Source organism: Rhinoraja longicauda, chromosome 2, assembly GCF_053455715.1.
Source record: "Rhinoraja longicauda isolate Sanriku21f chromosome 2, sRhiLon1.1, whole genome shotgun sequence".
Lineage (NCBI taxonomy): Eukaryota > Metazoa > Chordata > Chondrichthyes > Rajiformes > Arhynchobatidae > Rhinoraja > Rhinoraja longicauda.
Genome location: NC_135954.1, coordinates 41867945 through 41894450, shown reverse-complemented (window position 1 = coordinate 41894450; position 26506 = coordinate 41867945). Strand labels below are relative to the sequence as shown.

General features: G+C 40.7%; 1 protein-coding gene across 4 annotated transcripts in view; it reads right to left on the bottom strand.

Moving 5' to 3' along the window:
• Positions 1 to 1089: 1089 nt before the first annotated feature.
• The window catches only part of LOC144604029 (raftlin-like), an 85451-nt gene continuing 60034 nt past the window's right edge, over positions 1090 to 26506 (bottom strand). For 3 of the 4 annotated variants that reach the window (XM_078418072.1, XM_078418053.1, XM_078418062.1), the window contains exons 5-10: positions 22816 to 23419; positions 18999 to 19238; positions 18294 to 18400; positions 10433 to 10536; positions 6044 to 6125; positions 1090 to 2046 (exon numbers count right to left, since the gene is read on the bottom strand). In XM_078418072.1, the coding sequence (XP_078274198.1) occupies positions 1444 to 2046; positions 6044 to 6125; positions 10433 to 10536; positions 18294 to 18400; positions 18999 to 19238; positions 22816 to 23419 (1740 nt within the window). In that variant the 3' untranslated portion in view covers positions 1090 to 1443. The remainder of the gene's footprint in view (positions 2047 to 6043; positions 6126 to 10432; positions 10537 to 18293; positions 18401 to 18998; positions 19239 to 22815; positions 23420 to 26506) is intronic. The other variant, XM_078418081.1, reaches the window with a different exon arrangement.

Here is a 26506-nt window from a genome sequence, read left to right as displayed (position 1 = left end):
TACATTTTTTGACAACCATCTTCACTATCTATTATATCAGCTGATTTCACTGTCATTGCAAACTTGCTAATCATACTCTCATCCAAAGCATTGATATTGATGACAAACAGCAATGGGCCCAGCACTGATTCCTGAGGCACACCACTAGTCACAGGCCTCCAGCCTGAAAAACATTCTTCCACCATCATCCTCTGCTCCCTTCCATGAAGCCAATTTTCTATCTGGTTAACAGACACAGAAGGCTGGAATAACTCAGCAGGTCAGGCAGCATCTCTGGAGAAAAGGATTAGGTGACATTTCTGGTCGAGACCCTTCTAACGTCACCTATTCCTTTTCTCCAGAGATGCTGCTTGACCCGCTGAGTTACTCCAGCCTTTTGTGACTGTCTTCGGTTTAGTTTAGTTTATTATCATGTGTACCGAGGTACAGTGAAAAGCTTCTGTTGCATCTGCAGTGCCTGCCTACATTTTCTATCCAGTTGGCTATCTCTCCTTGGATCCCATGTGATATCTGAAGGAACACAGTATTTCCAAGAAGGTGGATGAATTAATGGCACAATTAAAAAGGTATGACTAAATGGAAATGTAGCCACGGGGTGACCAGAACTTGGGGCTGTATGTTTAAGGTTATTGTTATCTTAATACATTGTAAACCGAGGTTAGCAAATGCAGTCCAGCAGTTGATAACCCTTGTGTCGGAAGGAACTGCAGATGCCGGCTTAAACCGAAGATAGACACAAAATACTGGAGTAACTCAGCGGGACAGGCAGCATCTCTGGAGAGAAGGAATGGGTGACGTTTCGTGTCGAGACCCTTCTTCAGACTGATGGCACGGGAGAGGGAGTTACACAGAAAAGGAAGTGTAAGATCTGAAAATAGGACAAAGGGAATGGTGATCAAAGAAAAAGTTATAATGTAACACGTATGTCTTCGCCCAGTTTGCGATCCATTAACTCAGTATGGCCTAGAAACGGAACCTGGTGTTCTGATTTTAAAATCAGAGAATAAAACTCGGATAGACAATGCTTATCGTACAAATGTTGAAGTAAGTTTCTCAGTGAAAAGAATCTTTTATTTAAAGGAACAATATTAAACGACTGCAGAACACATAATCTCGGCAGGGAAAACATCTGACAGACAGTAGACATTTATTATTATATAAAATGTTTATCTGATCAACTAATAGAAATTTATTATGTTACCTGTAACATTGACTGCAACACCTGCACATTTTTACAATGTTAGTGAGTCATTAACATTTTTATCCCACAAAATGCAAGCCTATGACATCTGCGTTTGTTTTATTGCACAGCGAACAAGGCGAGTGTGTGAACTTTGGCACTAAGTGCATGGCCCCACACAGGCATAATATTACAATCGGGCCAGCAAGGGTGCTCTAGAGGGAAAAAATCTGCACCATCTTTTTATTATCCAGAATCTTGCTTTACTCAGGGAAGGTATTGGCACCACCGTGTACTTCTGTAACTCCCTCCCTTGCCTCTGTGATGGGCCCAGTTGTTTCCACCAGGGCCTCGGCAGCCCCCACCACAGCCGGCAGGTTATCAAGATGCTGACTACTGACAGTATGTTCACCATTCACTGCACTGTTGTTAACCTTTGCCTGACTGCCTTCGTCTTCATGTCTCCTAGTTGTATCATTTTGGCATTTGTTTTCATGCTTCTCCTGTAATTCTTTCATATCCTCATTGTCACAAATATTATTGTTGCCACCGACTTTGCTGATTACAGTTTTCGGAACAGTATTTATCCCAGCACACCCGTCTACTTCAGGATTCGTCACACAAAAGTAGTTTTGTGCTACTTCAGTTGCAGGGATACTTTTTTCATTTTCCCCTTTTTTCAAGGATTCTTTTTCAAGAATTTCAGCATTTTCTTTGTCTCCATTCTTTGCCACACTTTGTTCCAGTTTTTCTTTCTCATCAGAAACTCCTGTAGAGTCCTTCACTTGAAGAGGCACTGTGCCATTTTTGTCTTCTAAGCAGTTTTTGTTTTTCTTGCTTGACTTGTCATCTTTTGTTGATTTTTTCTGCAAATAGAGAAGGGGAGCAAAATTGAATTAGTGCCATAATTGTCTGAAGTTACACTTCCCAGCTACAACTACAATCTTTTCTTTTCCCACATAAAGGCATGACTCTTTTCTTGTGACCATCATTAAGGGATGTTTAACTGCCCAAAGCCTGACTCCCTGAAGAGTAGAAATAGGAGACAGATGCTCCCCGACTTACGCAAGGGTTACGTCCCGCTTAAGTCGGAAATGGAAGTGCTATTGCACACAAGTAAATTTACTGTACGACGCAGAGACCACATGGGACCTCCGACAAGGAGACCAGGTGAGAGCTCCGATGCGGAGATCACAGGAGAGCTCCGACACAGTGAATGGTCGGGCTCTGGGGAGTGTTGTAGAGCAGAGGGATCTAGGAGTACAGGTACATAGTTCATTGAGAGTGGCATCTCAGGTAGATTGGGTGTTCAAAATGGCTTTTGGCACATTGGCCATCAGTCAGAGCATAAGAGAATAGAGGTTGGGAGGACATGTTCCAGTTGTAATAGGACGTTGGTAAAGCTGCATTTAGAGTATTATGTTCAACATTTTTGGGCAGCATGTTATAGAAAATATGTTGTCAAGCTGGAAAGGGTGCGGAGAAGATTTACCACCAGGTTGCCAGGCCACGAGGGCCTGAGCAATAGGGAGAGCTATCAGCAGGTGAAGTGCAGGAGGATGAGGGGTGATCTCATACAGGTGTACAAAATTATGAGAGGAATAGATCGGGTAGAATAGAGTCTCGTGCCCAGAGTAGGGGAATCAAGAACCAGAGGACATAGGTTTAAGGTGAGGGGGGAAAGTTTAATAGGAACCTGAAGAGTAGCTTTTTCATGCAAAGGATAGAAGGTGTATGGAATGAGTTGCCAGAGGAAGTAGTTGAGGCAGGTATTATCGCAATGTTTAAGAAACATTTAGACTGGTACATGGATAGGACAGGTTTAGAGGGGTATGGGCCAAATACAGGCTGGTGGAACTAGTGTAGATGGGACTAGTGTAGCCGGTGTGGGCAAGTTGAGCCTTTTTCCACACTGTAAGACTCTATGACTCAATGACTATAATTGCTTAAGTAAGTGTGAGCTTACGCAAGTCGCCTATTACGTAAGTCGGGGAGTGCCTGCATTTTATAAATACACAATATTTGTTCTGATGAATAAAGTTCCATTTCAAGTGACCCATTTGTCTCTACAGGGTTCTCCTTCTGCAGGTGAGTTGATTGGGATCCTTTTCCTTTTGTTGTTCTGCTGAAAGTGGCTGCAGTACAGCATTACGTTTACGGGGACGCAGGGAATTGCAGGTGCTTTACAGAGGAACAAGCCCTCTATAAAGTGTTCTGTGTTTTGCTGTGAAGTTTATGTCTGGATAATGAAGCTTTTCACTGTACCTCGGTACAAGTGACAATAAACTGTGACTAACTGAAAGCCCTCACTTCTGAATTAGAATGAATCAATGCTGCTGCACATCGTGTCATTTTAAAATAATGTTGAAGTAACGTAATTCTTATTAGTTATCTGTGAACCTCCTTGGAACCGAGAAACAAAGGCCACATGGATCAGACATTTTAAAGAAAGGGGAGACCGTTGGGAAAAGCCTGTTGATAACAAAAAGCATAAAACACATAAAACCACAAAATAGAGAAATCTTTCCTGCAAGTGACACAAATACAGCAATCATGAGCAAAAGTTAGCATTAAAAAGAACAGAGCAGCAAGCCCTCTATAAAGTAGAAATAAAGGACTGCCAATGCTGGTTTATACCAAAGATAGAAAGTGCAGGAGTAACTCAGAGGGCCAGGCAGCATCTCTAGAGAAAAAGGATGGGAGACATTTTGGGTCAATATCCTTCTTCAGCTCTCAAAGAACTTTAATTCTTTCATTTCTTGTTGACATTGCACAAGTAAAACATAGGGAACTATGTTTTATTGAGAACGTCAATCAGTGTACCCACAAAAATAGCTTAATGTTTTTCACTGTCCCTCGGTACATGTGACAACAAACTAAATTCAAACTCAAATTACCAAAGGTGTAGAGTCAGTCAATTATCAGGCACGGAACTGTTTAGTCCATGTTTCGTCCCTCTAAACCTTTCCTATCCATGTAACTATCAAAATGGCTTTTGAATGTCATTATTGTACCTCGTCTCGCAGCACATTCCTTATACCCACTACACACTGTGTGAACAAGTTGTCCCTCAGGTTCTTATTAAATCATTCCCCTCTCACCTTAAACTTATGCCCTCTATTCCAGATTCCCCAACCCTGGGAAAGACTATGTGCATTCACCCTATCTATTCCTCTCATAATTTCCCTATATAAGAGCACCCCTCAGACTTTTTGTGTACCAAGGAATAAAGTCCTTTCCTGCCCAACCTCTCTCATAGCTCAGGCCTTTGAGTTTGAGCAACATTCTCGTAAATCTTCTTTGCATTCTTTCCAGCTTAATGACATCTTTCCTATAGACAGATGAACAAAATTGAACACAATACTCCAAGTGCGGCCTCGCCAATGTCTTGTTTCCGGATTGTATCTCCGGTCACTCTGCGGCCTAACATCATGGAGCTGGCGGCTTTGCTCGAGACTGACTTTGTGCCCCACTGGGGGGCTGTGTACTTACCATCGGAGCCTGCGATCCCTTGCCTGGGATCGACGCTCCCACCACGGCCTGCGGATTTCAACAATGAGGAGCTCGCAGTTTCGGGTAGAGACTGATGGTGGGAAGCTCCAAAGTCGCAGGTGGGTCGACTAGCCCCGACCCGGGGTCCGATCACCTGGCGTGAGGGAGCTGAGATCCCCCCCGATGCAGGAGCTTGATCGCCCCGACGCGGAGGGCCCAACCGCCAGCTATGGGATCCAAGATCGTCCCATCAACGGAAGGCTTGAAGCCCCCGACCGAAGGGAAGAAGATTGAACTTTTTTTTGCCTTCCATCACAGTGAGGAATGTGGAGGAGTTGCTGTGGTGGGTGTTTATGTTAAAATGGATTTTGTGTGTTTTGTTGCTTTTTATTGGTATGACTGTATGGCAAATCAAATTCCTCGTATGTTGTAAAACATAGTTGGCTAATAAAGTATGATTATGATTATGATCTTCTATATTTAATTCCCTGACTGATGAAGGCCAGCATGCCTTCTTCACCACCTTATCTACTGTGTTGTCACATTTAGATAACTATGTACCTGAGCACCTAGATTCCAGTGCTCCACAACACTCTTCAGGCCCCTAACAATCACTGTGAAGGTCCTGCCTTGGTTTAGTTTCCCAAAATGCATCATCTCACACTTATCTGAATTAAACTAATTTCCTTTTCCTCAGCCCACTCTCCCAGCTGACCAAGATGCCACTGTAATATTTGGTACCATCTTCACTGATAATGATATCACCTATTTTCTTCTTGTTTGCAAAATACAAAATACTAATCATGCCTTGTATATTCTCATTCAAATTGTTGATATAGATGACAAACAGCAGTGTGCCCAGCACCAAACCCTGAAGTACAACACCAGTCACAGGCCTCTAGTCCGAAAAACAACTTTACACCACCATGGAGGAACACCTGGTGAGGCAGCATCTGTGAAGGCAATGGGATGGTCAACATCTTGACCCGAAACATCGGCCATCCCTCTGCCTCCCCAGATGCTGCCTGACTCACCATTGAGTTCCTCCAGCAGTCTGCTTTTTTTGTGCCAGAAACTATGAGTATGACTGGTAACAACTTCAGGGAGGATTGAAGAAAACATTATCATATAACATAATGGATATCAAATACGCTGCTGTAATAAATCCTCTCTCCTGGATACACAGGCAGGGAATCTTCAGCTGGGAGTCAATCAGCAGTTGATAACTTGTTCAACAACTTCAACCCTGTGCAGTCAGACATGAAGGGAGTTGAAGAGTTATGCTCAGTGACACTCACACTTTAGAGCAACCTAACCCACGGAAATTCTGCTGCAAAGAATTTACACAATGAAAACAAAGAGGACATTTACCTTTGACTCTTTCCTCTTTTCTTTCCCAGGCAGTGATGGCCTCTGGAGGAAAACAATCTGTTTTGTAGCGAGATTCCCATCACTGAAAAATACATCACACCGAGAAGGAGGTTACTTCATTTCATTCACTTCATGCAATCCAACCAAATCTACTAATGCAAATTGTTAACTGGTCATAGACCTTCAGTCAGAAGGCCACTCTTCCACCACTAACCTTTGCCTTCTGTGAATAAATCAGTCTGAATCTAAACTACTAAGTGTCTGCATGGATTTCCTCCGGGTGCTTCAGTTTCCTCCCCCACATCCCCAGACATGCTAATTATTAGTTTAAATTACCATTGTAAATCGTGCTTAGTGTGAGAGAATTGGGGGATGTGAGAGAATAGGTAACAGGAAAATAAGTGTGAGAATGGGATTGCTCCAAGAGCACGCATAGACTTGATGGGCCGAACAGCCTCCCTCCGTGTTGTAATGAAATATAGAAAAATGCACATAAAAGAAACAACCAATTAATTATAAAATTTCGCAAATGGCTTCCTGCATTTGAAGCAGCTAGAAACGTGGCAAGATAACCAAGAAAAACTCTGCGAGATATATTGCTGCTGATACAACAGTTGATAAAAAGATCTGGAGCAGGTTTTTATGTTCATCAATGAATTAAATGAACCTCAGTGCATTAATTGCTGAAGTGATATTGTGCAGGACGTCTGCAAAAGCTGTAAACAAATCTTAATAGGTTCAATAAAAAAATATTTCCTACTCTCAGCAGCACAGTGGCACAGCCAGTAAAGCTGCTGCTACTCAGCTCCAATGACGTGGGTTTGATCCTGACCTCTGGTGCTATACGTGTGAAGTTTGCATATTCTCCCTGTGCCTACATGGGTTTCTTGCAGGTGCTCAGCTTTCCTCCAGATGTGTATCTCCAGCAGAGATCCCTGGAATACTGTCAGGAACAGGAACCCTGACCCATTTTACTCTCCCTAACTTGGCTCAGTTGAGCCAACTTTAGCATCTCCAACAATAGTTTTGGTTTGTATTTATGTAATCAATAGACAGGATACTAAACTAACACTATAATTATACATAATATAACTTAAATTGTAAATCTCCCAAATTGTAATATTTTGATACACCCTGGATAAAGTCACTGAACTGCTAAGATTCTTGGAATCAAAGGATAATTGCAAGGCGAATGTGGTCACTCTGAGCTCAATCATCCAAAAGGAAAATTTAATTCCAATCATCATTTCTGAAATGTTTCTTAATGGTTTTGGTCCATTATTATAACAACTATTTTACGTTCTGACCATTCTTTCCTGGTATTAACTCCAAATTTGCTTTTTGTTCATTGTAACCTTATCCAAACATCACACGGTGAGTCACAAATTGTCTTTCTCTGGTGTATGAAAATCAAAATCAAACTTTAAAAAATACTGCATCGATGCTGGAAATCTGAAATGAAACCAAAAATGCTGTTAAAAATTCAGCAGGTCAGACAGCATCTGTGGAAGGAGAAACAGACTTGACTTTCAAGTCTGAGACAAGGAAAGAGAGAAAACAAGTCAGTCTTTAGTGGCAGGAAGATGCGTGAGGAATAGATGGAACAAATTAAATATCTCTGACAGGGAGGGAGGAAATATCTCTGAGACCATATGAGTTAATGTGGGCCAACTCTGTTTCTCTTTCCACAGATGCTGGCTGACCTACTGAGCATTTCCCACATTTTCCATTTTTATTCCCCATATCTCTGTTTATAATGTGCACACCCTGAGAGATGAGTCTCTAGAGTTCTCATTTTCAAAAATATAAGTTTACAATTATATCATTTTGTAACAAATTTAAGCCACTCAAAAATGTTTCACAATTGCCAAAGGATAAATTGTATGGGATCATTTAAGCAGCTGTGAAGCATAGGCAATATGTAAGAGAATAACCAAGCCCTAAAATAAATTTACAGAAGATGTGTGTTTGTTTTATTAATCCAAAATTATTACTAATTATTGTGATGAATAAATTTAACATGCATATTCTGAGCTGGCAGAGTAAAATGTTAGAAGGTTATGCTCTACATTCCTGCAACGTTACAAGTTCAATGTTCTCGCCAGTCTATGTCAGTCCCCTAGCATTCGATCAGTTCGCATGTTCCTCTTTTGCACTGTCTCCAGAGTTAAATGCGTGCTTTGTGCTTTGGTGGCTGTAACTGGTTGCAGTAAAAGGGAATTGATAGGAATCACGAGGTCAGTAGCTTTCAATTGGCAACATTCCATGAAGCCCCATCATCGGGGGGAACTAACTCCAACCACAATTAGTAGAAACAAAATATTTTGTACACCATGACTTTCATATCACTTTCAAAGCACCTTAAAGTGTTTATTTGAATCTGTGAGCTCGCATTTTGCTGTGGAGTTTTGCGACGGAAAATGCACCATACATTGAGAGGAAACGATGCAAAATTAAAGGGAATTTGCAATGAAGCATGGCTGGGAAAAACATCTCTCAGGCTGAGGCTCCTGTTGTGTGAGACGTGCCAGAGGAGAGTTGCTATGTTTCACATGCTAACCACTCCCCTTCATCAGGGGACCGCAGCGAACTGGGCAGGTAGTGCAACTCCTACAACACAGTGGAAAACAGAGGCACTCAAAGCTTTGGGAAATAAAAGTTTCATGCTAACAACACCTCGCAATCTCCTTATATATGGAAGTAGCATTCTTTCCATCTTATATAGTTTTTGGAGAGGATGCAAAATAAACTGAAAAACAATCAATAGTCTGTTCTGTATCTCTTCTAAATAATCTTTCCTAAATAAAATCAATTTTATTTTATTTTGCCAACTTGTTTTTACATTAAAAGAGCTGAGATATACAATAGGCTCTTTTGTTTAATTTGAGGTTTGGCAATTGGACTGAGAATGCCATGCCAAAAGCCTGCTGTTAAAATGGCAAACCGTAGTGCTTACTGGAAGTAAAGACATGACTGGGGCAGCTCTTAGATTTGGGGGAAATCTTAATGAACAGAAACATTATTAAACTTCCAAATGTGACTAATGTGAAGGCAGTGAATGTGCTTGCACTGGTGAAGCAGTTGGATTGTTTGACAAATCTGTATACTGCCTATTGTGTAGGAAAAAAACTGCAGATGCTGGTTTAAATCGAAGGTGGACTGCCTATTGCTTGGCTTACCACATGTTCACTTCAGTGATTAGAAAAAGAATAGCAGCATAGGTTCAGGATGTGAAGACTTTGATTCACACTGAGTGACTCTCTCATGGAGGGGGTTACTGCAACTGAGATTGCAGCTGTGGTAATGTCCCAGTTGCCAAACATTACCAAAGACAATATTTTTCAGTGCAGAATGGACTGTAAACATAAGCTCAATTGTAATCATGTATTGTCTTTCCACTGACTGGATAGCACGCAACAAAAATCTTTCACTGTACCTTGGTACACATGACAATAAACTAAACTGTACATAAGCCGCATAATACCGAGTGGTGCAGGCAGAGCCCGGTCTGCAGCGGCACAGACCAGCGTAGCAGTGGAGGACATCGGCAACATTATCAGGCCAGGTAGGGGCTCCAGCAACTCCAACCCAGTTCTTCTGCCAGGTCAACAAACCCGTATGGCTGTTAATATTCTACGTTTTTAACAACTTTGAATTTGAAGGATAAAGGATGGTGTTGGAAATGTGGCGACTCTTATGTTCTGTCTCAGTGTAATCTACTATTCTTATCGTCATGTACTTAAGTATGATTGTGCCTATATATAGTATGTTTTACCAAACAATATGCAAAAAAGGAATTTCACTTCTCCTAGGTACTGTACCATGTGACAATAAACTACCATTGAACCATTAATGAAAAAGCTTCACTCTGTCTCCATTTTCACATCCAAATAGTTCACATTGAAGGAGCAGTAAGTACAGTGATCATTGTGTATATATTTCCTATTTAACAATCTTCAATCCAAGAACAAAATACTGCAGTTGTTGCAATAAAAACTGAAAATGCTGGAAATATTCAGCAGATCAAGTAGCATCTGTGGAGAGAGAAAATTAGTTAATGGCAAAGCTTCAGGGCCTTTTATGGATGATTATTTGCAGCTGTTTTTGTCTTTGTAACAATTCATCAATTGATGAAATTACTTCCAGGACCTAAATATTTGTGAACAATATATTAATATTTGAGATATCATGTAGGATTTACTCTGGGTCTTATTTACATCAAATAACTATCAAATAAAACACCAAAACAGCATTGTTGAAAAATGAGCAACCAAGAAAATTCACAAACCGTGAGCCAAGGGGAACATCAAACAAAATAGATCCTTAACCAATTTCTCAGTCCTTGCATAACTTGCTAAAGTTTATTTTGAAGTGCCAGAAATGTCCTACCTGTCCCTCCTCACTATAGGAGTAGGTAACACACAGGTTAACTGCCAGCCGTATGCAGCCAGAGAATTCAGCAAAGGAACATAATCAGTTTTCACCTTAGTTCCCTAAAGAAACAAAGATAAACAAGCTGTTAAGGGAAGTAAAGTTATTTTTGGCTATTGCTGACGATGTTTTTGTTTTTCATATCAAAATGCTGATTTTAATATTTCTTGTCAGTATCATTATTTTTAATGCTAGCTGCCTGCTGTCAATTTGTTTGATACATAGATTCAGAGACAATAGATGCAGGAGGAGGCCATTCGCCCCTTCGAGCCAGCACCGCCATTCAATGTGATCATGGCTGATCATCCACAATCAGTACCCCATTCCTGCCTTCTCCCCATATCCCTTGATTTCGCTAGTCCTAAGAGCTCTACCTAACTCTCTTTTGAATGCATCCAATGAATCAGCCTCCACTGCCTTCTGATGTAGAGAATTCCACCAATTCACAATTCTCTCTGTGAAAAGGTTTATCCTCATCTCTGTTCTAAATGGCCTGTCCCTTATTCTTAAACTGTGGCCCCTGGTTCTAGACTTCCCCAACATCGGGAACATGTTTCCTGCATCTAGCGTGTCCAATCCCTTAATAATTTTATATGTTTCTATAAGAACCCCGCTCATCCTTCTAAATTCCAGTGAATACAAGCCCAGTCGCTCCATTCTTTCATCATATGACAGTCCCGCCATCCTGGGAATTAACCTTGTGAACCTACGCTGTACTCCTTCAATAGCAAGAGGTCCTTCCTCAAATTAGGAGACCAAAACTGAACACAATACTCCAGGTGTGGTCTCACCAGGGCCCTGTAAACTGCAGAAGGACCTCTTTGCTCCTATACTCAACTCCTCTCGATATGAAGGTCAACATGGCATTAGCTTTCTTCACTGCCTGTTGTACCTGCACGCTTACTTTCAGTGACTGATGTACTAGGACACCCAGGTCTCGTTGTACTTTTCCTTTTCCCAACGTGACACCATTCAGATAATAATCTGCCTTCCTGTTCTTGCCACCAAAGTGGACAACCTCACATTTATCCACATTATAATGCACCTGCCATGCATCTGCCCACTCACCCAACCTGTCCAAGCCACCCTGCATCCTCATAGCATCCTCTTCACAGTTTACACTGCCACCCAACATTGTGTCATCTGCAAATTTGCTAATGTTACTTTTAATTCCTTCATCTAAATCATTAATGTATATTGTAAATCATTAATGTATATTGTAAATAGCTGCGATCCCAACACCGAGCCTTACGGTACCTCACTAGTCACTGCCTGGCATTCTCAAAGGGACCCGTTAATCCCTACTCTTTGTTTCCTGTTTGCCAACCAATTTTCTATCCATGTCAATACCCGACCCCCAATACCATGTGCTCCAAGTTTGCCCACTAATCTCCTGTGTGGGACCTTTCTGAAAGGCTTTCTGAAGGTCCAGGTACACTACATCCACTGGCTCTCCCGTGTCCATTTTACTTGTTACATCCTCAAAAAATTCCCGAAGATTTGTCAAGCATGATTTCCCCTTCGTAAATCCATGCTGACTTGGACAGATCCTGTTACTGCTATCCAAATGCGCCGCTATTACATCTTTGATAATCGACTCCAACGTCTTCCCCACCACTGATGTCAGGCTAACTGGTTTATAATTCCATGCTTTCTCTCTCCCTCCTTTCTTGAAAAGTGGGATAACATTAGCTATCCTCCAATCCACAGGAACTGATCCAGAATCTATTGAACATTGGAAAATGATCACCAATGCGTCCACGATTTCTAGAGCCACCTCCTTGAGTACCCTGGATGCAGACCATCAGGCCCTGGGGATATATCAGCCTTCAGTCCCATCAGTTTACCCAACACCATTTCCTGCCTATTGTGAATTTCCTTCAGTTCCTCCGTCACCCTACTTTTTTTAAAGTGAGAGGCTGTAAATTCAAGGTCGCACTCTGCTGAGTTGTCGTTCTAAGTTATGTCACTAAACAGAGCATTCAGGTGGAGCAGAGGCATCTCCACAGGAGCAGTGTGAAGTTTGGATTGTGAAGCATTACTGGGACTACTTAAATGAACACTGGCAGAAGTATAGGGCTCCCATTATAGGGCTTACATTTAGCTGCAAATAATTGTGCTGGAGGCAATCGAGTTCAGATAATCCCCATGATGTAAAACTTTAGTGAAATGTCAACTTGGGCACAAGTGGAACTTCCAAAGCTTATTAAAATGGATTATTTTGATAAATGTACCAATAATGTGAGGTTCATTTTCTTTATGTTGAAGAATATAACATTTCAGACACCTATTATCATTTTATGGAAATTCAGTTGTGCCATTCATTTTTAACCAACATTTTCACCTTATTTTTTCTAATGCTTTGTTCTTTTAAATGCTTCTAGCAAAAAGTAAATATTTTACTAAACCTGGAGGTATTTCTGCGATTCGAATAACCTATTGGCCAATTGAAATACTGCAACCAATTTCTAAATTTACACTTTATACTCATATCTCTCCTTATAAAGGTCAATTAATTTTATTTCAAATTTGGTTTCTACTTTGGTGTTAAGTCCTTCAGAAGCTAAACACTTCTTTCCCAGTATGAGCAATAACGTAAAAATAATATTTTGACAATGGATAAAATAAGTTAAGATTCAGGTAAAATTATCTCAGAAGAAGCTTAAATGTGAAGTAATACACTTAAAATATTCAGAACAAGTGACACAATCAGGTGGAATTACTATGGTGACATTTATATGTTTAACTTTCCAGCTGAGAGTTTCTGCTGGCTGTATAGGAATTTCCATTGGAGTTGCATTCCCAAATCAGCCATGTAAAACTATTGAACATTGTGTTGTCACAATATTGTGTACTATTTTTAAAAATGTTTGTGGAGAAAATGGTGCTACACGTTCTCTATAGTCATGAATGGTTGTTGTACTCAGCCTCTGCAATTGTAGCATGCTCAGCACCACTAATGAAAGTTGAATATCTGGGCAATCATGTTGGAAACTCATTCTGAAGGGAAATCAAATAAATTATCCCGCCAAGGAACTGCATCAGTGAGTGGGCATTCAAAGATGCTCTTTCTTTGGAATAAGGATACCAATTCAAATGTTCATAAATTATTAAGATGCTTACTGCTGGAACATAACCAGGTTAGTTCTGTGTAGTTCTGCTTCTTTGTATTAACACTGTGTTACTTTCAAAGAGGTGAACTGGACACTGCTTAAACGGTGCTTATTTTTCTGCCAAACTCATTTTTAATCATTAATGCAATTGCACCATATTTAAATATTTCAAAGAATGTTTTTTTAAATTTATGTTTTAATGAAGTTGCAAGTTAAAACTCACAAAATCTCAATTAGATCAGGGAACAGCAATACATGGCGTAGGAACAGAGATCTTCACTGTGAACCATCTCACGTGAGTTTGTGCAAGAGAGCAATGTGAAGTCAGAACAATTATACAGTGAGCCGCAGAATTACAGATGCTATTGACTTACACACAAATCATTGAGGAACTGTAAAATGATATTGTTTGGTTCCTCTCACCAAAAGGCAAGTTATATTTCCCAGAAAAAAAAATGTATTTGAGGTTCATTTAAAAAAGTTATTCTTGAATTATATTGTTTGTTTGTGCCTTTTGACTTTGCATTTTGTTTTCAATCCCCTCTGTGCTCTATTCTGTATAATGCTGAATTATGCAGTACCAGCTAATAAAGAGAATTGGTGAAACGCACTTAAATGTCAAAGCATCAAAATGCATTCAAAAAGTTGAAAGACAACAATATACTCCACCTGGAATTATATGTTGTAGGAATTTTTTTCCTTTCCACCATGTTACCCATGTATAATAGAACAATGACATTTTTACCGGCACCTGAAAGGTTTTAATGTGCTTTTTGCAGTGTACTGTCAGTTCTATTCTTCAGATGCTTTGGAGGTCATGGAGCTATACAGCGTGGATATAGACCCTTCAGCCCAACACAAGGTCACAAACCAGCCTGCGTTCCTCAGTTGTCGGTGCATGCTCCCTTCCTCTGGCAAAGTTCTCTTTGCTCCCTTGGAGATGACCAAGATTATGACTGAGCGTGCATGTATTCTGATCCAAATAGTAATACTTCCTCAACTTTACACTGTTTTTAATTGAACATTGGGCGATTTTGGTTTGATGAGGAAGAAAGAAAATCACCCCTGCTTTTAGTTAGAAGTGGAATTCTTCTCACTCATCGATATTTGGATTATGTGTTATGTGTCAATCGCAAAGGGGTCAGTTTAGTTTCAATCAACCTTAAGAGCTAAACAAGAGGAGCAGGAGAGTCCATGAAGCGATTGCAATGCCTGATCCCTGACAGATTTCTGTCCCAAGGTTTTCTATCAGATTTGCCAGATGTGGTGTGGTGTAAACCTGCACTAGTGAGTCAATGAACACAATTGTTAAGAAGTGAATGTAGGTCACAGAATTCCATGGCCAATGATGGTGACTTAATTCCTGAAGACCTGGATACTTTGGAATTGGGAATACGGGAGGCTTTGGTTGTGGCTCGATTGTAATCACGTATTGCCTTTCAGCTGACTGGTTAGCACGCAACAAAAGCTTTTCACTGCACCTCGGTACACGTGACAATAAACTAAACCAAACTAAACTACTACTTGTATATGGTACTAAAAGCTCAGGGACAGAGAAAGAGGCTGAAACACTGAGATTTAGCACATTCTGGTGTTTGGGTGCTTCCAGTGCTATTTGTACACTGAAATGGCTTCCTAAATGCAGATGACAACATCTGTTGGAAACTGTGCCAGATGTGTTATTGCTGAAGATTTGGTATGTGAGCAACGAATCTCGACCAGAGGTCTGCTGAGCAGCGGATCATATTATCGTTACATGATGCCAGCACTTTGGTGCCTCCCATGTGTGAAAGTGTGCCAGAGATCACCCCCTCTTAGTGACCTCCAGTGTTATTTGAATTACATTTACAGGGTAACTGTTGGAAAATTTTGTTCGGACTGCTTTCTATGTTTTGATGAGTTTTACAAGTGTACTCTCAAGTCACCAACGCATGCAGAGAGCATGTGCGGCAGATGCCGAAGGATTGTTTTACTTTAAGTCTGTGTAAAGGATTGCTGGTACCAGATCTGCATAATAATAGACATTCCTTTTGAAAAAATAATGACAGGGGGAATGAACAAAGAGCAGAGAGAGCTCAAGCTATCAGAATATAAGTTGGAACGTTATGTTACACTTGTACAAGACATCGGTGAGACCACACTTGAAGTACTGTGTTCAATTTAGGTCACCCTACCATAGAAAAGTTGTCATTTTGCTGGAAATAGGTTTTGTAGATTCATTTTCTTCGGTAAAAAGATTGTAAATTGTCAGTAGTGTGTGGTGTGTGCTCGTGTAATGGGGTTCGCTGCTCGGCACGGACTTGGTGGGCCGAAGGGTCTGTTTCCGCACTGTATCTCTCTAATCTAATCTCTAATCTAAAGACATTTGGACAGAATGTGGATTGGAAAGGTTTAGAGTGAACTTGCAGGCTCTTTCTCAATGCAATAATCCACGGCAGTGTTGCAACAGCCTGACCCTACACAACCTCTGGTAAACTGCGTAGGAAGGAACTGCAGATGCTGGTTTAAACCGAAGATAGACACAAAACGCTGTGAGCAACTCAGCGGGTCAGAGAGCATCTTTGGAGAAAAGGAATAAGTGACGTTTCGGGTCGAGACCCTTCTTCAGAGTCAGGAGAAAGGGAAACAAGAGATATAGACAGTGACGGAGAGAGATATAGATCAAATGAATGAAAGATATGCAAAAAAGTAACGATGATAAAGGAAACAGGCCTTTGTTATCTGTTTGCTAGGTGAGAACGAGTGCAGACAATGAGACTCAACAAGGCGACTTTGAAGCTAATATAACTTTGGTGGGGAGGGATGGAGAGAGAGGGAATGCACGGGTTACTTGAAGTTAGAGAAATTAATATTTATGCCACCGGATTGTATACTGCCCAAGCAAAATATGAGCTGCAGTTCCTCCAATTTGCATTTAGCCTCACTCTGACAATGGAGGATGCCTAGGGTACAAATGTTAGCGTTGGAATGGGAAGGGGAATTAAAGTGTATCGTAATCGTTACCATCTCTTCTGCTTCTCCATGTTCTGGTCATCTACACATCTCAGCTACCTGTAGGGCAGGCTTGGTGATGAAGTTGTGCTGACGGGAGGCAGGGAAACGGAAGAGCCTGTACCATTAGGCATTGTGGGGTAGATGGGGTCAATAGGATCTGAGGAAGCCGATTGGGTCTGGCAGAGCAGCACGAATGGGCCATTCAATGATGGTTGGCAGCATACCCTCCAAGATGGTTAGAACATGGGGGTGCACAGCCCCAAGTCGGTATCTCCCACTGCCGCTTATGATTGTGTGTCACTATCTACAGGAAAGGGTGGGGGAGGGAGTGGGGTTAGGAACCCAGTGTATTGTGCATTATGTTTGATGAGATGGTTTAAGATCAACCATCTTATGGCTGTGTGTAAAAGCCACAAGATATCAGTGCGAGAATGGTGTAATTTTCATGCCTCCTATTTTTAGAATATTTTGTTTTATCTTAATATCAGTAGGTGCAGTGTACAGCCTTCTATTGAATCAGTGATAGGTTAAAAAACAAATAAAGATACATTAACATTTAATTCAGAGAGAAGAAATTATGTGAAATGCTATCACTGACCCTTTCTGATTTCTCCATAATTTGTTGGGTTAAGCAGATGTCGTTTGATGAGGAGAAAAGAACACAAAGTTTTGAAGTAACTCAGTAGGTCAGGCAGCATCTCTGGAGAACAGAGACAGGTGATGTTTCTGGTCAAGACACTTCATCAGACTGAATGAGGAGAATATGTGAATGGTTGGTTTGCAATTGCAAGCTACTTAACATTTTTGTGCAATGCATTGAGCTGCCAATTTTAGCACATTTCTTTCTCATAGTGAGCTCAATTTCTGATAGGAAGAATATGATCATTATATCACATTACTCTGGTTTCAGTGTATTTATCACAATCTCACATGCTTCATATTCATATCAAAACAGGAAGCTTGCAGTGGTTTTGCAAACACCCTTCTGAAGCAACATCTAACGATTTCTGAATGTTCCACTCATGCAGAATGGGTTATTAATTATTCACAATGTCTAAAAGTGTACAGCTTTTATTTTCAGCTAGCCTATATACGACATCCATGGCTGACAATTTAAAACTTCACATGCAACTAACATAACCCCCTTAACCTTGGGAGTCTGAAATTATTTCTCAGAAATTAAATTCCTCGTATGTTGCAAAACATACTTGGCTAATAAAGCATATTATGATGAGAGTAATCCAGGTAACCATTGTGAATTGATTTACATAAAAAATGATGTCCATTAACAACATACGAAGGCTTTACAGTCAGGCAGTTTAGTATACAGAATGTATTTCATATATTACCTTGCATACTGCCTGTGTTCATTGTTCAGGGTGGATCATGATTTAAAATGATTGTTTGGGTTTTTAGATCTATTCAGTATAATTGCTCTGCGATATTTTACAGTTGTACAAAGAGAAACAATTTATAAAAATCCTAATGATTCAACTGTTCCTCCATAAACGTATTCCCTATTACTTAACATTTCCATTCATCCCTGCCAAGTTATGTTAGCATTTCAAACTAGAGTCAGGCATAGAGAGTCATAAAGTCAAAGAGAGGTGCAACAAGAACCCTATCCCCAGTTTTGAGTTTATCAGCTGCTGGACATTTGTCATTGGTCCCATGTTACACAGATGTACTGCAGACCGCGCACGACCACTTACGTTCATCACTGTCCACTGCTCCACAACGATGGCATCGTAAGGTTCATACTTTTCCTCAGAAACTCCTTCAAAGATAAAAAGCCCATCGACCGATTTAGGGATTGAATCTGTCCAAACATGAAACACACTTCTGGTCAATCTGTTGTACTTCACAATGTTAATAAAGAGTTGCAAATATTACAGATGGCCAAATCAAGTACGACATGGACTGTGGCTCCTAGGGTGATCATCACAGCTGCTCCAGCCTTTGGCAGCTCGGCGGGTTCGTTTAGCTGGAGGCTTTGCTGCCACAACTTTTGCTGCCAGTACCTGCCACAGACAGGAACTATCGCAACGTTTAAGAAACATTCAGACAGGTACATGGATAGGACAGGTTTAGAGGGGTATGGGCCAAATGCAGGCAGATGGGACTAGTGTAGATGGGACATGTTGGTCGGTGTGGGCAAGTTGGGTCAAAGGGCCTGTTTCCACACTGTATGATTCCATGACTCTATGAGCCATCCTGTAGAGTGCAGACGACTATGAGCTGGTGGCCTTTAAAGTCTGCCCCCGCACCACCCCGACGGCCTTTACATAAGTGATATATCATTCTCCATCTCCCACCAAAAATTAGCAGAGGCGGGTTAGCATTACAAACTAGCGTCAGTCATAGAGAGTCGTAGAGTGGTAGAGAGGTACAGCGTGGAAACAGGCCCTTCAACTCACCAATCAAAGCTAATCCATTGTAGGTTTTGGTTTCCGTACCTGTCGGTGTTCCCAGACAAATCAAAGCATCCACTAACAGGGCTCCCTTAGTGAAGTGTTCTGTCATGTGATCTAGCCAGTCTGCATCTAAACTGCTGATATCCTCTCCCTTTTTACTGATCTTCAGTGGAATTGTTGCAGTATAATAGTTGCAAGATTTCTGCCTTCGTTGTTTATCGAAAAGGAGAAATATCTCATTTTCTGGAAAGAAACACAAAAAAGTTTAATTCTGTAAATTTATAAGTTACAATTATATAATCTATAATATTAAGGTAATAATATAATGCAGCAATACTTCTCTACTCCTGTCTATGTATTTAGATTTTGTTTATAGAACACCTTCAAAATGTATCTTCAATATTTGCCTCTTGGACCACAACTTTTAAGTTTACATTCTCTTCCATTTGTTTGTTATCCACAACCTCCAGAGCTCCTCAGGATATTTCATGACATGAAAGATTAATTTCTAAATGTGAGTTGAGCAGATATAAATAGTCACCACTGGGCATTTATTGCAGCTCCCTGTTTCTGCTTCCCATCTCTGCTTATCGGATTTGCTGCCATTTTCAAAGTTTGTTTCATAAAAGTTTAATTGAGAATGGAATTACGGAATCTTTGGTTCTGAATAACAACTTGATAAATAAATCATGGCATTGCCTAAAATGTTTGGTTTCAACATCACTAAAGCTGAATATAGGCCAACTGGAAGTGACTCTGGGGGTTTGTGTTTGAAGATTGCTAGTTCTTGGGAAAAATATCCTGACAGTTTAAAATGTTTAGACACAACTTTATTTTGAAATAGAAATTTAAATAATATTAATGCTCCTGAATGTTTATTTGGATTGGTTACTACTATTCAGGACAACTGTTCCCTTTAATTCTTTAATGTACACATTCATGAAAGTGGTTACCAAAAGTGCACATGCAACAATGACAGTTTAATGGCACGCACAATACATAGCTTCTGTAGTTTTATTAAGTACGTCTGTTTTCTTCTATTGGGCATTTTTTTTAATGCATGTTCTGAATAGTGTCCAGAATCCACAGTTGTAATAAAGATCTCTGATCTGCTGTGGGAAGGGAACGGATTATTGAGAGCTTTCAAACTTGACAGCCGGACTTCCCAAAAACAACACAGAAACCAACTGATTGCCATGAGCATTTGACAGTGTCCCAGATGTAACCTGCAAAATTAACATTGAATTATTTGGGAGTGTGATAGTTTTTCAAAGCACTTGAAGGTCAAAGAGACACATTTATATTCTTAAAGTATGTAATTAACGACAAGGGTATGTTGATTTATAAAATGTGCAGAATCATAGGAGATGATGGTGAATACTGTTTTTTTTTCTAATCCCCTTAAGTGGCAAGGGCGAAGAGACAGGCCATTAATGAAACAAAACCATGAAACAGTCAAAGAAATGGCAAACAAAAGGTAATGTTTTCTGTAGGAGATTGCTTGTGTTTTGGTCTTAGCTCAGACTGTACAGAAATTGAATTCCTGGGTGGAGGCCGTACAACAGATGCTCAGCCATGATCACAATGAATGGCGGTGCTGGCTCGAAGGGCCAAATGGCCTCCTCCTGCACCTATTTTCTATGTTTCTATGTCATATACAGAACATAAACAAGCTCCACAGCCTATTTTGCTCATACTGACCCAGTTGGTATTCTGGGCTAATCCATTTGCCTGCATTTGGTTCATAGTCCTCTAACCCCTTCCTATCCAAATATCTGCCCAAATACCTTTTAAAAGTCCTAATTGTGTCCATTTATATATCTTCTCTGGTAGCTCATTCCAGGTACGAACTACCCTCTGTGTGAAAAAGGTTGCCCATGAGATCCCTCTTAAATATCTCCTCTTTCACAAGCTTATACCCAAAACACAAAGTGCTGGGGTAACTCAGTAAGTTAGGCAGTATCTGTGGAGGAAACGATAGGCAGCGTTTAGGGTCTGAATCTTCTACCCTGGGAAAAAGACTGTGAGCATTCATTTTATCTTTGGCCCCCAAGATCTTGTAAAGCTCATTGAAGTCACCCCTCAGCATCCTTCGCTCCAAAGAAATAAGTCACAGCCTTTCAAATAGCTCCCAATAACTCATGCCCACAAGCCCAGGTAACATCCTGGTAAATCTCTTTTACAACCTTTCCAACTTAATGATAGAACTGTGCACAGTACTCCAAGTATTGTCTCACCAACAACTTGAACAGCTGCATCATGATGTCCCAAATTTTGTGCTAAATAATGTTTCGAATGAAGGCAAGTGTCCCTAACAACCTCTTCACCACACAGTCCACATGACTTGGCACTTTTAGGAAACCATTTAACTATACTCACAGATCTGTTCCGCAAAACTCTCCAGACCTCTATCATGTGCTGTGAAAGTCCTGCCTTGCTTTGACATACTGAAGTGCAACACCTCACACCTGTCAGAGTTGCCATTCCTTGGCCCAGCGTACTATCTGATCTAGATCTGTTGTAAACACAGATAACCTTCCTTACTGTCCACTATATCACCAATTTTGGTGTCATCTACAAATTTTTGAAAAGTATTAACTACATTGTCATCCAAATCGTTAATATAGATAACTAACCACTGTGGACCCCTGTGGCACTCCACTAGTTATAGGGCTCCAATCAGAAAAATAGTAACAACTACCTTTTGACTCCCTCCTCTAGCCTTGTTCATCAATGGTTAAAATTTCTGACGACAGTACTGGACAAAGGGTGCGGAAATTACTTGGTCAATGGTCACTGAGAGTTAAATCCTCTATCTCATAGTCATAGAGTTGAACAACATGGAAACAGGCCCTTCGGCCCAACTTGCTCAGAACCGACTAACAAGCCTGATCTACACTCGTCACACCTGCCTGCATTTGGCCCATATCCCTCTAAACCTATCCTCTCCATGTACCTATCCAAATGTTTTGGAAATATCGTGCTAGTACCTGCCTCAACTACCTACTCTGGCAGCTCATTCCATATACTTATCACACTTTGTGAAAAAAAGTTGCCACTCAGGTTCCTATTAAATCTTTCCACCCTCACCTATGTCCTCTGGTTCTTGATACCCCAACTCTGGGTAAAAGCCTCTGAGCATCTACCCTTTCTATTCCTCTCATGAACTTACACACCTCTATAAGATCACCCCCCATCTTGCTGCACTTCAAGTCCTAGCCCGCTCAGCCTCTCTCTGCTTCTCAGGCTCTCGGGTCCTGGCAACATCCTTGTAAATCTTCTCCACACCCTTTCCAGCTTAACATCTTTCCTATAACAGGGTGTCTGAAACTGAACAAAATACTCAAAATGTTTTAGTCAACCCTCCAAAAACAAAAACAAAATTATCTAAAGTAAAGACAGAAGTACTCAGCTGGTCAGGCAGGTTGTGGGGGGGGGGGGGTTGGTTGAGACTAATTAGAGATGAGGGGTACGCGTGATCTGTGGAGAAAGCCAAGGATGTGAGCAACGATTGTATGACTGTGATAATGTTGTCAAGAGACAAGGTGTTCAATGGTGACCCAATCAACAAAACAAAATATTAAAATAGATTTGGAGAAGAAGAAAATAATTTGGTTTATCTATGCATGTGAAATCAGATGTTTGACTTGCTAATGCTGTTTCTTCATTTATTGTACATATTTAATTCTGAGAATTATTAAACAAGACCGACTACTTAGATTCATTTAAAATTAAATAGCTTTGCTAAAAATCTAACAAAATATGACAGTAGATAAATATCTTGCAGGGGCTGAAACAGAGTTCAGTAAAAGCATCTCACCGCCAGCATTCCTCTTTGCCATCTCCTCAGCCGTTCCTTGTTTTGACTGCACCTCCTGCTTGCTGTCATTTGCCTCAGAAGAGCCGGTCTGATTGGCTTCACGAACTTCTGTAATCGGCTTCCCCTCAGCGAGCTTGTTCGTTGCCATCGGAGACGGCTCACCCCCAGCTGGTCCCGCAGTAGGTAGGCTGTCTGCTGCTTCAGTGCTTTCCAGTGCTTCTGCTGGTGATGAATTTACTTGCTGATCAGTAACCTTGTGCTCTACCTCACCACCAGCTGCTCTTTTATTCTCTGTCTGCCTTTCATCTTCTTCAGATTTTTGATTGGTTATTTTTGCCGTTGGTTGATCATCAGCTTTCTCTTGACACTCAACAACTTGTGTTTCAGACTGGGATCCCTCCCTGTGTGTTCCTTCTGCTGCATCCTGACTTTGTGCAAGCTTATCTCCATTACGATCACTCTGCTCATTCTTTTCCTCCTTCTTTTGATTCAAAATATTGTTATTTGTTGAACTTTCTTCAGGCTTTTCCATTGAAGTCGCTGTGGAACCTCGATGCTGTACATGTCCAACAAATCGTAGGCCGTTTTTTGTCCTTTCTTGCACCTGGTTATTAATCAGAAAATAATGACTTAATTTTTACATTAAAAATACATTTGCTCTCCTAGCTCCCCTCTCCTGGAGACAGAAAGAGTTTTATTGTTAAATGACAGCCACCATTCCCTATCAAAGGAAGAGTTGTTCAGCAATTAAAAATCAGGGCAAGAAAAACTGGCCATTGGTTGTTAAGGTGCTGCAAATGGGAGGAGATGGAAGGAATTTAATAGATATTTGGACAGGTTCATGGATAGGAAAGGTTTGGAGGAATATACTCTAAATGCAGACACCATGGACAGCATGGAGGAGTTGGGCCAAAGGGATTGTCCCTATGCTGTGTAACTCGATAACTCCATGATGTGTCCCAGGAGTCTCAGCTAACACAATTGAACAGCTACTTAGAGTTCAATGACAACATGTTACGAAGGTCCACTTCTAAAAATGGCTCACTTCCCACGCTAGGACCAAAGAACATCTGCACAGCCGATTTAATGGCTGTTTTGAGCATTAGGTGGAAGTTGTCTCGTGACCTCTCTTGGGCCCTGAATCAATTATCAGTGAGCCCACGATGGCTCCGCCGGTTCGCGATTCCTCACATATAGAGTCATCTTGTGGATATTAGCAAGGTAATTAACACCAAAGGATCGTAGCCACATTCAACTGAGTATTTGCTTCTATTGATGGATAATCTATGGAACGGATGCGCTACAATGCTGAGAACTATATTTTGCACTTTGTATCTTCCTCTTTGCTCTATCTATTGTTGTGTTTCTGTATGGTTTATCTGATCTGTTTGGATAGCAGGCAAAACCAAACTTTTCACTGTATCTCAGTACACGGGACAATAATAATAAACTTAAACCTAAGCCAAGGATTATTGGAGAAGATCAGAATCCATGTGACATTCTCTTCCCTTGGCCAAAAACACTAAATCAACTTTATGGTTCAGTACGTCCAGCTGAGATCAGCTGATTCAATACAGATTGAAGAACTGAACCAGAATGATTCAGTCTATTTGTCCCTGTCTTAACAAGCAGTCCATTTAGCTACTGAACCACTGAATAATGAGTTTCCTTGAATAGATCATAAAAACAAAAAACACAGTGTCATGTAACATTAACAGATTCCCAAAGTTCTTATTGCTTAAACCAAAGTTGAACATTCCTCAGTCTGATGAAAAGCCATAATTAAATTTACCGGCAGAAAGATTATTTTTACAACAAACAGTTATTAAGAACAGTGCTGGCATATTTTCTAATTGTAACTGATTGAATTGAATTGAATTGAAAAGTATAGAATGAAAACAGGCCAACCAAGTTGACATGTAACATCAATCACCATTCATACTATGTAAGAAGGAACTGCAGATGCTGGTTTACACTGAAGACAGACACAAAATGCAGGAGTGACTCAGTGGGTTAAGCAGCATCACTGGAGAAAAGGAATCTGGAGTATGGTGTGCAGTTCTGGTCGCCAAATTATAGGAAGGATGTCGACAAAATGGAGAGGGTACAGCGGAGATTTACTAGAATGTTGCCTGGGTTTCAGCACTTAGGCTACAGAGAGAGGTTCAACAGGTTGGGTCTTTATTCTTTGGAGCGTAGAAGGTTGAGGGGGGACTTGATAGAGGTTTTTAAAATTTTGAGAGGGACGGACAGAGTTGACGTGGGTAGGCTTTTCCCTTTGAGAGTGGGGAAGATTCCAACAAGGGGACATAGCTTCAGAATTGAGGGACAAAGGTTTAGGGGTAACATGAGGGGGAATTTCTTTACTCAGAGGGTTGTGGCTGTATGGAATGGACTTCCGGTGGAAGTGGTGGAGGCTGGCTCGATTTTATTATTTAAGAGTAAATTGGATAGGTATATGGATAGGAGGGGATTGGAGGGTTATGGTAGGTAGATGAGTGCAGGTAGATGAGACTAGGTCAGGGAGAATGGTCGGCGTGGACTGGTAGGGCCGGACAGGCCTGTTTCCATGCTGTAGTTGTTATATGTTATATGTTATATGTTATATATGAATAAGTGACCTTTTGGGTCAATACCCTTCTTCAGACTGGCAGTCAGGACAGAGGGAAACTAGAGGTATGAAAACGTACAGAACAAATCAGAGCTGGCACCAATGGCCAGGGAGCCCACCAATGTCCATTGCTGGCTGCAGACGTGTTTAATTAACGTCAACTAAATGTGTTTAAAAAATCAAGGCATAATTAAGAAGTTGCACCTTGGCCACTCCCACTTCTCCCTTCTCCCATCGGGGAAAAAGGTGTAGAAGTGTGAAAACACACACCTCCAGATTCAGGGACAGTTTCTTCCCAGCTGTTATCAAGCAACTGAACCATCTGGAGAGCAGTCCTGAACTACAATCAACCTCATTGGAGACCCTCGGACTATCTTTGATCGGACTTTATGGGCTTTATCTGCACTAAATGTTATTCACGTTATTCCCTTTATCATGTTACTGTACACTGTGGAAGGCTTGGTTGTAATCATGTAATGTCTTTCCGCTGACTGGTTAGCATGCAACAAAAGATTTTCACTGTACACATGACAATAAATCAAACTCTAACACAAAATTTATTTGCTGATTGTTAAAAATTATAGTTTTAATACATTTCCATACTAACATTTTACGTGGAACAGCAGCAGTGGATTAGCCAGAGTGCCAATTCTCACGCTTATTTCTTTAGCGGTGATTATCGGATTTGTGGGTAAATTAATTAGCCAACACTTTGCTGCCACTTCCTGCTCAGTGGGGACAATAAGATTGATCGCAGATATTTTCCTTTAATCAAATCTCTAAAAAGAAACACTTTCCAAGAAAAAAAAGGGATTTTTTTCCTGCAACACCTCTACTTCCTGCTGTGACTCAGGTGCAAGTCCCAAATGTTTGGGCATTTGAACCATTACTTCTCTATTTGTTGGATAGTTCTGATCATTTATACTGCTAAGCAGCGATTAAGAAAACCATGTTTGATCTTTCTCTTTTAGCGATGCACATAATGCATCATAATAAGAGAGAGATTAAACATGGTTTTCTTAATTGTTGCTTAACAGTATTAATGATCAGAACTATTCTGATCTTGCCATTGTCTCCTAG